This window comes from Macrobrachium nipponense, chromosome 3, assembly GCF_015104395.2.
Source record: "Macrobrachium nipponense isolate FS-2020 chromosome 3, ASM1510439v2, whole genome shotgun sequence".
Classification (NCBI taxonomy): Eukaryota; Metazoa; Arthropoda; class Malacostraca; order Decapoda; family Palaemonidae; genus Macrobrachium; species Macrobrachium nipponense.
Genome location: NC_087202.1, coordinates 53,888,258 through 53,901,770, shown reverse-complemented (window position 1 = coordinate 53,901,770; position 13,513 = coordinate 53,888,258). Strand labels below are relative to the sequence as shown.

General features: G+C 41.4%; 1 protein-coding gene across 1 annotated transcript in view; it reads right to left on the bottom strand.

The window, feature by feature from the left end:
• Nucleotides 1-13,513, bottom strand: part of LOC135221783 (xaa-Pro aminopeptidase 1-like) — a 109,001-nt gene that overhangs the window by 80,440 nt on the left and 15,048 nt on the right. The window contains exons 2-3 of the mRNA XM_064259630.1: nt 8,296-8,464; nt 7,808-8,031 (exon numbers count right to left, since the gene is read on the bottom strand). Of these exons, the coding sequence (XP_064115700.1) occupies nt 7,808-8,031; nt 8,296-8,464 (393 nt within the window). The remainder of the gene's footprint in view (nt 1-7,807; nt 8,032-8,295; nt 8,465-13,513) is intronic.

Sequence of the window (13,513 nt, the reverse complement as noted above, 5' to 3'; positions counted from 1 at the left end):
AACCACTGACAGCAGGTGAGGAAGTGCGGTGTTAGCCGGCACCCCTCTGGTCCCCACCCGTAGTCTTCTTCCTTGCGGGAGAAGAGACGGGTCCTGCTCCCGAAGGAGCAGGGCGACCAGCGGAAGAACCCCCCGTCTCACCAGAGCGAGACGGGAGGCCCTTAGAAGTTCCCAAAGGAGACTTCTTGGGGGGGGGGGAGGGGGGGGGAGGCGACCTTCTTCTTCTTCGGCGGGGGAGCCTTAGAAGAAGAAGGGGAAGAGGCGGCAGACGACGACGACGACGAAGAAGACGATGAAGACGACGACGACACCTTCCTCCTCTTCTTCTTCTTCTTCGTCAACCTCCTCAGGACCGACGTCAGATCTGTCATCCAGGACGGAGCGGGGCTGCTGTTGCGAAGCAACAGGGCCCGGACGTACCTGTCCGAACAGACCGCATCGGGAAGCAGCGGCGCCAGGAAACAGGAACAACATCAGCAGGTAGCGAACATCACAGGAACGGCAGACGAGACAGCAGGAGCAGGTACAGGTACAGCAGCGGTGGTCACGGCAGGTACGGCAGACTGTGTGGGCGGTACAGGTGGTTGAACCAGCGGCACAGACATCCTAGGTACCGGTGGGAGGTCCAGGGGCGAGCTCTTCGGGCACATGAAGTCCGGTCGCGGCAGCACGGCAAACCCAGTGGCGGCATCACACTCCCCCGAGTTACGGCGACTGGCCCCACCCTGCACCGATGTAGTGGGTGTTACAGAGACCGCGTGCTGGGTGTACACCAGGTGAGGAGGTGAAGCATAGCCAGGGGTTGTAAGGGTCGTGGTGGTGGTCGTGACCGTTGCATGGGTGACCGCCACGGAGCCAGCGAGATGAAAGAGCAGCCCCTGGACACTCGGCACGCCCTGCAGCCCCAACGATGCCCACACCTGTCCGAGGTCATCCTTCGCGGCAACCGCACCTGAGGGAGGCAAAAGTCGGGTGATTAGAAGGATCCTCTACCCGTTCGCAGCGAAGACGAACGGATAGAGGGACCCAGAGTACAACTCTACGTCAGGGTATCTAGCGCCCTCCTCCACACTCGACACGTCAGGAGAGGAGAAGGACCTAGACACACCCCCCCCCCCCCCCCCGAAGGGGAAGGGGAAGGCGCGAGACGTGGAAGTTGAGCGGGCGGCAGGAAAGAAGACGAAGTGTCCGTCACCAAAGGAGTCGCGGGAGAGCTCTCCGACGACTCCTTTGCAGGCCTTCGCTTCTTCCTGCCCTCATACAAAGTCCACTGCGCCTCACCGACCAATCAATACACACATCACAGGGCTCGGCTCGGGTGCATTCGCGCGACCCCCGACACCGAGCACACAAAAATATGAGGGTCAATCTCCGGGAACGATCTGAACTTCCCGCATTTACGCCCTTCGATACCCGGGCAAAGTCTCCGTGGGGTAGCGAGGCGAGGAGATTCCATCATAATCAATAATTGAAGGCAGCAATTAATATGAAAAAAGAGAATAATTGTACTTACAATAACTCTTTCATACACAATTACAACCAAATACTCAGAAAGCAAACGACGAGAAGCGGGCAGAGAGCGTCGAACAACACGTCCATCCACTGCGAGGCCGAAAGCAAAAGTGATTTGTTTACCTCCCAGTCGCGCGCGCGCGCCTGTCGGACAAGCAGTTAACTACCGAACCCCTTGTTCGAAAGCTTACGACCTATCCAGCTGCCGCTAGTACCTTCCTATTGTAAAAGGACCGAAGGTTTGTATGCCGTGTCGGAACAACAGCTGTTTCGAAAGAGAGAGAACAGCAACTCCGATTTCTGAGAGTTAGAACTCCTTTTGAAGCAAAAGACACAACAGCGATCTCTTCTTCAGTACTCTCTGCGTGAATAACGAAGCCAGTTCATTCGTTCCGTCTCTCAGAGCCTTGTCCATGCAGGACATAATGCTCTTAGCTGTTTTTCTAAATCCTGCGAATCCTCTTCTTGTAGGGAGTTCGCTAGTGCTCCCAAAGACCAATCCAGAAATTGAAGACTTCGAAAGTCCTAAAAAATCCCTTTAAAAAGATGGACAAACTCTGAAGACGTCCACCAGACCTTAGCAGACTGTAACGCCTGTCTGCGTGAGCTGTCTACTATACTGGAGAAGTCCCCCTGGGAGGAGGCAGGTACTCCCAGGCCTAGACTTTCTCCAGTAGCGTACCATACTCCTGAACTTAGATGCTAACTTAGCTGGTGGAAAAACAAAAGAGTATTTTCCCGCTTCTTTCTTATCCTTCATCCAGTCATTCACACGTTGAAGGGCCTTCTTCGCCGAAATTGACATAGTCATCTTAAGGAAAGAGGACTTCTTTGGAGTCCTAGTCTTGGAAAACTGTGATAAGGGAGATAACGGAGCTGTCGGTTTAAATTCCCCTTCAAAAATAGCAATAAGACGTGAAGTCAGAACCTTATAATCTGAAGAAGGTTCCGTATTCTTTCCCTCAATTAATTCCAATTCCTCTTCTGCTGAAGAAATGTCTTGTAAATCATTGTCGTGTTGACGCTTCGTTGACGGAATAGCGTCCTGCCGCCTGCGTCTGCGGCTACCGAGGAGTCGGCGTCCTGCCGCCTCTCGATGTCCTGCCGCCTGCGTCCTGCGTCCATCGTAGACACGCCTGCTTCCTGTCGCCTGCGTCCTGCGTCCACAATTGGTCCCGCGTCCTGACGTTTTCGTCCTGCTTCTTCCGAAACTATTTTCTTCCTGTGTTCTGCGTCCTGCAAAACCAAGCGATCGCTTGTCCTCCTAGAGCCAGTGCGCCCTGAGGTCCATCGGCGAACGCGTCCTTGTCTTCCCTTTTAGAAGAACTTAATGGGAAGGAAATCGTACCTTACGCCTCGAAGATGCTTGCCCAGGCGCATCCCAAGACTTCACCAGAACTGCCAGCTTGGACTGCATTTCCCTTAAGAAAACCTTCGTACTATCCTTCCTGAATGGTAGAGGGACGCAGGAGGAGGATTACGAGCGGGACTGCGACCTAACGGAGAGCGATCTTGTACTCTACCCGACGGAGAAAGACGAGGGGAAGATACACAAGAAGATGGAGGAGATTCTCCCATCGAAATCCAAGGCCGAGAAGGACGTATAGCGCCAGTGCGCCCTGAGTCCTCTTTAGCACGAAAAATCCTTTTCCTCTTGATCGGAACTGCGTCCCCGTCTTCCGAGGAGGACAACACCTCAGGACTACTCCAAGCCTCACGATCTTGAGCATGTCTCTCGAGAGCAGTTGATGTCCTGAAAGTCCTCTTGAGGGGGCGAGACACCACTGCATACCGACGTTCTCGCTCGGAAGTCGAACCTTCCGAGGACGCACACTTCCCAGTTACGCCTTTTCTGCGGCGAACTGCAACAGCCTGGGAACTTGCAACAGGACTGTTCGAAGGGACGCCTGACCGTGACAAAACCTCTCTCGCCTCCCTTCGACTGTCGACATGCCTTCTCCCTTGGGTCTGGGAGCTTGACAGAGGTCTAGGTCTAGGAGCACGAGAGAGACGATCAGACGCCCCCTCCACTACACTTTCACTGACATCGAAAGCACTAACTTTATCTGTAAGTCGCTGTATCTGGTCGCCCATGGACGCAAGGGCAGCGAACACCTTCACAATATTTGTATCGTTCGCCTCCTCCGATACAGCAGCGGGCGCAGGAGATACCTGGGGAGAAGGAACTACCAATTCTACGTTAGAAGGAGCTGGAGAGGAAATACATTCACTCCTTTTACTAGAAGAATTTGACTTCTCACTACGAGAAACAGATCTCCTTACACGATCTTTCTCAAGTCTCTCAACATATTTCATAAATATCTTCCATTCCTTCTCTGATAAATTCTCACATTCAAAGCACCTATTCTCCCAAGTACACACATTCTCTCTACACTTCTTACAAATGGTATGAGGGTCGACCGAAGCTTTCGGCAATCTTACCTTACACCCCTCTTTTACACACACTCTAAACATACTCCCAGTATCAGACATCTTTAAAGAACAATCCAAAGCGAATGCCAAGCTAACGTTTCCGAGTACAATACCAAAAATCCATGAAAAGTCAGCAACGAGAATGAAAATCCTAGCAGGGAACCACCAACAATGTTGCCGGTTCGGCTGGCAGAGAAAATCTGGCCCAATTGGGAACGGTTCCTAGCGCTAGCGCCACGGTAACGGGGTGGTGGTTGCCTGAACTACTAATAGGTTACTAGCGTTTGCCGCGAGTTTTGAAAATTTCTGCCAGGTGGAACAGAGAATATAGCTATATATATACCTGCCAGGTAAGTGTCATACATTAAAATACCTATGTTTAATTTCAAGTTACAGTACGATAGGCTATGAAAGTCATACTGGATAAAATTTGCTGAAAATTTTCCATAGGACATTATCTCCTTTCAAAATAACAATATAAAAAATGACAAAGACTTAAAATGTCCTATGTCTTTATGATATTTGGATTATAGGCCTATCTTATATTCAGCCATTTTAATGTGGTTCATGTTGTGGTTATTCTTGCTTTTGTTGCTGTTGTTATGGTGTCTGTGGTGTCTTTGAAAGTTTTTCACATGGTAACCTAATATTTCAGAATATTCACAGACCTATTCATAAAATTCTAGTTAAAGAATTATTTGCTTATTATTTTTAATTGAAATTTAGTCATTTGTAATATCATAAGTAATTGAGATCTTTATGAATATAGTCTATGCTAGAATATGAGAGAGAGAGAGAGAGAGAGAGAGAGAGAGAGAGAGAGAGAGAGAGAGAGAGAGAGAGAGAGAGAGAGAGAGAGAGAGGAAATTTACTGACTTATGTATCCTTTTGTCCAAGAGGGTAATCCACAACAATGCCCCCAAAATTAAATTATTCATAGGCTACTTGCAGACTGGTTTAGATAATCTCATACATAACTTTTTCAGCTTTCATTTATTTTCTCTTATTTCATTGTGTATCTTATGATACTTCCTGCCACAGCCTTCATTTTCTTAGATTTGCCACAGTAGCTAACACTTACTCATCACAATAATATAATTTGTTATCCCTTTTGTAAATACATTTTCAATATAGTTCATGAAAAGCAGTTTGATAGTTGTTTGTAAGACTGCGACAGCCCTATGATTGGTCTACAAGTGATATCAGCTACATGTCCACAAATTTCACTTTTATTCTCTGTAATATAAGTGGCATTACTTGTACTATGGCCATCTACGCATGTTCATGTGTATATGCACATACTTATATGTGTACGCATATACAGTACATCGCTACAGCAGCCTTACAATTACTCATCACAGTAATATAGTTTGTTATCCCTTTTGTAAATACATTTTCATAATAGTTCATCAAGAGCAATTTGAGAGTTGTTTGTAGGGCTGAGACAGTCCTATGATTAGTTTATTGGTCTACATGTGCTATTAGCTACATGAACACAGATTTTAATTTTACTATCTGTAGTATAAGTGGCTTCCAAGCTCCCGTTGCAGTGAAGTAGGCCTGTCACCCTCCCCCCCCCCCCCCCCTCTCGTGACAACAGTTGTATTACCCCAAATTTTTAATATAGGATGCTGTGTGAGCATAATTGTTAGCAAAGTAATTACTAGGTAAGTTACTTGTATAAAACTGCTGAATCTAACTATGGAGGAACTTTGACAATGAATAAGATTATTTACTCATTTCACCATGCAGTAATTTGAACTTCTCAAACACGTCTGTGCTGATCTGGGAATTTGTTAGCAAGTTATAGAGATTACACTGCTATGATCATGTGCAGAAATAGATGAGAGCCTATAAAATAAAACCTAAGCATCAGGCATAATGATGATGAGATAAACTATGATAAGCTCTTACAGTTAGACCACTGGTAAATCACTTGAGAAAGAAGTTTCAAGAACTTCCAGTGCAACAAAACATTTGCATTAATGAGCAGATGGTGTCTTTCAAAGACAGGCTGCCATGAAACAATACATACCTATGAAGCCCAAAAAGTGGGGTTTCAAGCTCTTTGTTCTTACAGACAGTGAGATTCTTATTCCTGATTTCATTCCTTTAACAATGTCCATTCGATCTGTGAATACAGAAGGTATTCCAGAACTCATTGTATTTCTAATGTCATTTTGCACTTGGCTGAAACAATAAAGAGCAATAATAACCACGTTCTATATTCTGATAGTTGGTCTACCTCTGTTTTACTTAAAAAATATGAGGTTGAAAAAGGAATCTGGTGCTGTGCAATAGTTGGGCCACGTCAACTTACAAGACTAAAGTTGGTAACAGATAATGAAGCTCCTCAATTTTGCTGAAAGTTGACAATTCCTATAACAGGCCATTATGACAAACATATGAAGAAGGTTGTAGAGATTCCAAAGTCAAACATAGTAAAATTCTACGAGATCAAAAAAAAAAAAGAAAAACTATCATCGATTCTTTGTGTTACTAATTAGAGGGGGGAAAATGTACAAGGATATCCGTCTTCAAATGAGAAATCAAGTGATCCACTCAAAAACAAAGACAGCAAAGATGAATCAAATCAAACAGCAGATGGATATGATGCTTGACAAAGTAGATCACTTCCAAGAACCAAAAAATCGCCACTCATACTGCAAGAAACCTGGATGTAAGGGCCGCAGAAATATCAGGTCTATCAAATGTAATTTTAACTTGTGTCTAAATGAAAGAAAGTTTCCTTCAATTTCATACCTAAAAGTTTCTCTCTCTCTAGCTACACCAGTCATAATTATGTGTAATTCTCTCTCTCTCTCTCTCTCTCTCTCTCTCTCTCTCTCTCTCTCTCTCTCTCTCTCTCTCTCTCTCTCTCTCTCATATGAAGAGAGGATCTAAAGATGTTAATTTTCTTTGCTTACATTATAAAAGTGGACGCCTTCGGTTCATGAATAAGTTACATTTTTCATTTAAAGCAGTCACATAAAAACAAAATATTGTATTTATGTTTGCTTTGTCAAGCTAATGTTAATTCCTAGTAAGAAAATGAATGCTAACACTTTCACTGGACCAAATATGAAATAATTCTGGCACTGCATATACTGACAAATTTCCCTTCCATGGTGATCAACATGACGAAATCTTCACGATTGAATAATTGTGAAAGCTGAATAATAATGTAAGAAAAATTGTTTATCATTTGCTGGGTCTATAGAAGTCTAAAAACCAAAGCAATAATTTTTTGAGCCGAAGGTAAAAAAGGATTAATAGTGTATCTTTTATCAGAAATATCAACTGCAGATTTTACAACTCTGGGAACTCAAATCTGTGGTGTCATTATTCATGCACGGGCTCAACATTATCAAAAGGGGTCCAACCCGTACTGAAAATCACAGGACTGTTAATTAGTATGGTGTCACTCCCCTTTTGACAGCTAGCCAATCACTGGCTTGCAATGGGCTGGGTTTAGCTGCAAAGAGTCCTGGCTTTTACTATAGTAATGGTCAATATGTCTACCACACTTTGATTACCAAATTTCAGTAATCAGGTTTTTTTTTTCCCAATTTATAGAAATCTACATATCCCAAAATTGTTCAGTTACCCATTCCTTCAATTTCCTCTGGGTTAGTCTAAATTCATTTAATTTTAATGTAACAATATAACCCTAGATAGATTACAATGCTTTGTTTCTGCAATGAATTAGTTTGAAATATTGGACTTTGCTAACTTATGTCTAAGTTTGTACTCATTACTACAAAAGAGAACTTTTCTCTGGGCATTCACATTTACTTTCTCTACAGTTTATCAGCTGCAGTTATAGGTAAAGGATGCTGACACAACAACAAAGTTCACTCACCTCCAAGGGAAAAACTGACTTTACAGGTCGTTTTGGACGGTCTTCCCATATGATGTCAATTAGATTCTTTGATACTGGAATTAATGACTGCCCAGCTCCCTGTAGTTCCTTTGCAAGGTCTCGCCACCATTCTGATTCCACAAGATATGGATCGACCCCGACAACTGAACCAACATTTAAGGTCTTGCTAAGCCACTTGGCTTCAGTAAGGGTGCTAGGAATTCCTGAATAAACAGAGTACAACAAAATAAAAAATCCAATAAGTGATTTCAAGTGTGAAAATTTTTTCACGAGATCAAAACTTAGCTATGAATACAACACTACCATTTGGTAGAAAACATAACAAAAGCCAGAAAAAAAGGAGAGAAAACTTCATCAACTATCTTCCTTGTCAGTGAGACGTGTCAATAAAATTTTAATAAAGGTTCATATATGATACTCAAATAAAATGACAAATATCAAATTTGCTGAAAACATGAAAAGCAAACCTTGCTTCATCAGGATCCAGTTATCATCCATCTCCTGTCTTGCTTGCAAATAATATCGACCATCAGTCCACAGAGCAGCAGCAGAGTCTGTCACAATTGCTGTTCCAGCTGACCCTGTGAAACCTGAGATAAAGGCTCTGCGTTCATCACATTCTGCTATGTATTCACTCTGAAAAAATTTAAATAAGGCAATCCTTGTATTAAAAGATAAAAGTAACAACAAAATAAATTCATCTTAAAAAAGTCAACATGTTCTGCCAACTAATTGAACTTATTAAGTTTATGAGATTATAATTTTCTCTTGTATAGTTAGTTCCTTAAAAATGATATTCTATTGCAATTCCAAAAAAGGAGACACTAAATTTATGATATTCTATTGCAATTCCAAAAAAGGAGACACTAAATTTATCTTATGTTTGAGATTCATTTACAAATTAGATGTTAATTTTGTACACAAGTTTAGCTGCAGAAATGTGTACTATTTAGTCATGCAACTGATATGAGAATATCACAATTTTTTAAAGTAAATTGTATTTTTCCTATCTACAAACCTGAGATCCTTTACATTAGTAATTACTTTCAGCGTAGGCTGGAATACAGCCATTAAATTCTTGAACAAGAATTTAAGCAGTAACTACTATCTGGTAGGCGGTTAGGCCTGCCTGCCTGAATGTAAACACTCCACTCTGCTTTTTGGCCCAGGTTTCAGATTGAGGGGTGGCATGAGGTGGGCATTAATGTAAAGGACCTCAGATTTGTAGTTAGGAATATTACAATTTACTTTAAAAAACTGTGATTTTTTCCTACATGATATACAGATCCTCAGTCCCTTACATTAGGAAAACTCACTGATTGGTGGGAGGAATGTGAGTTAAGACTCAAGAACTGACGAGTTCAGCACACCTGGACTATTCCTCCTGGTTGTAAGAGCAAGGAGTATAGAAAATGCATGATCAAGCGTCAGACATCTGGGCCTTTTCAAAATGAGTGATGAATCATAAATCATCCAAAAAGGGCTGGGAAGAATATCTAGAATTGGAGACTTTAATGCAATTCTGGGAAGGGTTTGTATTATTGTCAGTCTCCTTCTTCCCCTTACTAGAGGAAAGAGCAGGATAGCTTCTATGATTCTGATAAAAAAAATACAAAGGAAACTCGATGTGCAAGCTTAAGGTATCAAACACCTAACCAGCAAGTGTAAGTTCCGAGTCCTATCCCCAACCTAAAGGAAGAGCCTAAAGGAAGAGGAGTAGAAGGAGGAAGGGAAGGTGGAGAGGCTAGTCACTCTCACATCCTTCTTACAATTAGAATTGCACACCATAGGCAAGATGCAACTTGATCTCTTGAAGGAGCCAGGTAAGCAAACAGACCTTTTGAGCATCCACCACCGGTCCAAGGAAAAGAGGTTCCAAGGAACTGTGGGCAGACCCAAAGGAAGAAAGATAAAAATGTGGTCGTAATGAAACCACATCAATCTTCCGGTCCAAAATATTCTTCGAAGTGATGAAAAGTAGCTAGCCACTGGCAATGCTCGCTCTCTGAGAGAGCATACAGTGGTCATATCCAACTGCAAAGGAGTTTCTCACGATCTTGTAGGACTGGGATGAGGACATGTCATTAGACACTTCTACATTGGAAATCAGCGATGGATAAAAGTATCAACACTCAATGAAGGGTGTTGATTTTTCATAGGTACAGAAACACACAAATAGGACAAAGTAATGACTGATTTGGATCAACCAATACAAAGTCCAAAGTGCAGGAGATCATGAAGGATTCGGACTCGTACTTGTCAACAGATGTCGAATGATTGTGCGCACATCCGAGAAGGAGTCACCACATGACACCTGCCTTTTGAAGGATGATGTTGAGAATGAACCATGCATATTGTCTATCTTCTTCGGCAACGATGTTGAGATGAGATGATGATTCTCGCAAGGTATGTGCACATTAGACGAGACTCAGATGCCTTCTAGAGACTGAAGTTCCTGTGATGGCAAAACAGAGAAGTTTCTCATGAGTATAGTTGAATCTCAACCAAGGAGAAACAATACTACTTAGTGAGTGACTAGGGTGAGTGTGGACCTACATCTTCACAGTTACATCAGAGAAGTGACCTCTCATGATTCTGATCATAGAAAAAGTCCTGTCGATGACACCAACCAGTGAAGATGGCTCTAATCACTGGTGTTTTACAGAGGACTGAAAAAGTTATTCGCTATTTCATTGCTGCTTGGCGAGAAAGTTGGTGCTTGAAGGTGGAGAGTCTTACAGTACAGGCGGCGCGGTTAACGGCGCAATCACTCAACGGCGAATCGGTTTTACGGCGTTCGTCAAAAATATTAATTAAAAAAATAAGGCATTTTAAAGGTATCTTTACGGCGCAAATTTCAGTTAACAGCGCCGCTAGCGCCGTTGTCTAACGAGTTCATACATTTGTAGAAATGCCGTTCAGACCATAAAGGTTATGCAAATTATATTAACAAATTTTGTGGAGAGTTATTACGTAGGTATTAGGGTAAAATATATGCCTCTTACGCTGTTCTATGCCGAAAATATCGAGTTACAAAGTGCAAATTTAGCTATGGATGTGTCGATTTATAAATGTTCATGCTTTTGTTTATAATGTGTATGAAAATGTATTACGTGAAAGGCATTTTTACTTCTGTACAGAAATATGATACAGAGGCAGCTTTTGAAACGATGTTTTTTCATGTTCTTTCTTGTAAGCCGCCGCCTGCCGCTCTTCCGAAAATATCGATTTAAAAAAGTGCAAATTAGCAATCGATGTGTTGATTTTATAAATGTTTATGCTTTTGTTTAAAATGTGTATGAAAATGTATTACGAATAGGGTATATTTTTATTTCTGTGCAGAAATATGATAAAAAGGCAGCTTTTGAAACTCCCCTTCAAGTTATCGACTACGATGTTTTCAAGTTCGTTCTTGTATGCCGCCGTCTGCCGCTCTTCCGAAAATATAGATTTAAAAAAAAGTGCAAATTAGCGATCGATGTGTCGATTTTATAAATGTTTATGCTTTATGTTTTAAAATGTGTATGAAAAATGTATTTTTTTTACGAATAGGGTATTTTTATTTCTGTGCAGAAATATGATAAAAAGGCAGCTTTTGAAACTCCCCCTTCAAGTTATCGACTACGATGTTTTCAAGTTCGTTCTTGTATGCCGCCGTCTGCCGCTCTTCCGAAAATATAGAGTTAAAAAGAGTGCAAATTTAGCAATCGATGTGTCAATTTTTCAAATGTTTATGCTTTTAAGTTTAAAATGTGTATGAAAATATATTACGTAAAGGAAGTTTCATTTTTGTACAGAAATAAGATACAAATTAAGGCAGCCTTTGTAACTACGCTCCACGTTGTCAGGGAGGGTGGGTTTTCATGTTCGTTCTTGTCCACCAGTTCCGAAAAATGCAGTGTTATTTTATTAATTATGCATCTTTTCCATAAATCCTTTAAAAAGTTATACATTATTTCACTGTATCCAAGAATATTGTATGTATTCTCATATTATTGTATTTTAAAATACTACGGCAAACTTAAGCCCGTATTCCGCGGAGCGGCCAATGTTGTGGTTTGAAATCAGCTGATGAATACGAGATTGTTTCACCATAACGCAATTCTGAGCGAATGGTCTTGCTTCTAGTTAGCATAAACGAATATCTATATACTTGACTTATATGAGACAAAGTTATTTTTCCTTATACAGCGTGTTTTTAGGTGGAAATATTTATTGAATATGTCTCGTTGTGAATGTGAACTACTATTTTTTTCGTTAACAGATTACGTTGGCGGTATGTTTATTGCGTAAAAAATTATGTGATTCCGTTCGCAATAATCCTTTATATCATCGTAATACGAACTTTACGTTATTTATCTTATATCGGCGTGAAAACAACAGTAAAATGTGTTCTTTCAAGCACAGTAGTTTTGATTAAAATGATTTTATCCCAATTTTATCTACAGTTGTGTGATGGTAGACGTTTACTGCAGTTTTATCCTTGTTGCCGATGTACGATAATAGTCATTAGCAGCTTGAACAGTTTTCTCAGCTTCAGTTATAACTAGGTTTAAATTTTACGGTATATTTCCTGATTGATCTTTAATCTATATTGATTTCTGATCTATAGCGATTAAAGTTATTACATTAAGATATCTCAGTTCTATTCTATACATAACGCCATTTATAACAAATACGGTAATGTTGCACTGTAGTACGATGATCGAAATACAAGCCAAACAGATGTTATCCAGTTCGGTTGTACTTAGAAAAAAAAAAGTAGTTTCTCGTTCGGTTGTTCATGGCTGTACACGTTCACGCAACGAGTATAACGTTAAAACCATACTTTCATCATTCTCTTTTGCTGTTATTGAACTTATGTAACTAGAAGATGGATAAAGTTAGGCCATTGTAATTTGATCTCTCATAAAATCGGACTATCGTAAGACTAATGATCGATCGTAACCTGAACACTACAGCTACCTGTACACTGTATAAACTTTAATATATCTTTACATACTCTAGACACCCACATGTACTGTACAGTAAATTCTATAGTACTATACGTACTGCATAAATATAATTTTACTTATTGCGCCGTTGTGGGATTACGGCGCCTTTGACTGGTCTAGAGTTTCGAAAGAAGGTGTGCGGCGGCCGTAGGCTTTAAAATCGCTCAGTGTCGAAAATCGCTTGGTGTCGGTGGCCAGGAACGGAACCCCTGCCGCTAACCGAGGGCCTCCTGTAATGATAATACAGGGATTGTACTACCTGAAGAACCGCTTCTTGTGGGTTGGAGCAGGGAGGAACTTTTCTATCTACTCTGGAAGTAGAGCTAGTCGGGAGGGGAACAGGTGAAGTCTTTCGTTATTTATTTTCAATGTGGGGTGAACAAAGAATAATTGAACACCTTACGAATTAGAAAATGTATAATAGAAGACAAAACTCAAATTGTCTGACGAAAATCATTGTGTCAACGCAGCAGCCAATGGAGCAGGGGCAATGGAACTGAAGAATACATACTTCTGTTATACTGTGGGGTAAAAAGAAAGATGTTAATGAGTCTAATGAGATATGTCTATGTCTGAAGATTCTAGCAACAGCATATGTGGAGCACGTGAGAATTCCAAGTCAATCAGAAACCTAAGTCTGTGATGACCAGGCAGAAAGATTCGAATTTGCAGTTAATCGTCAATGGAGGAA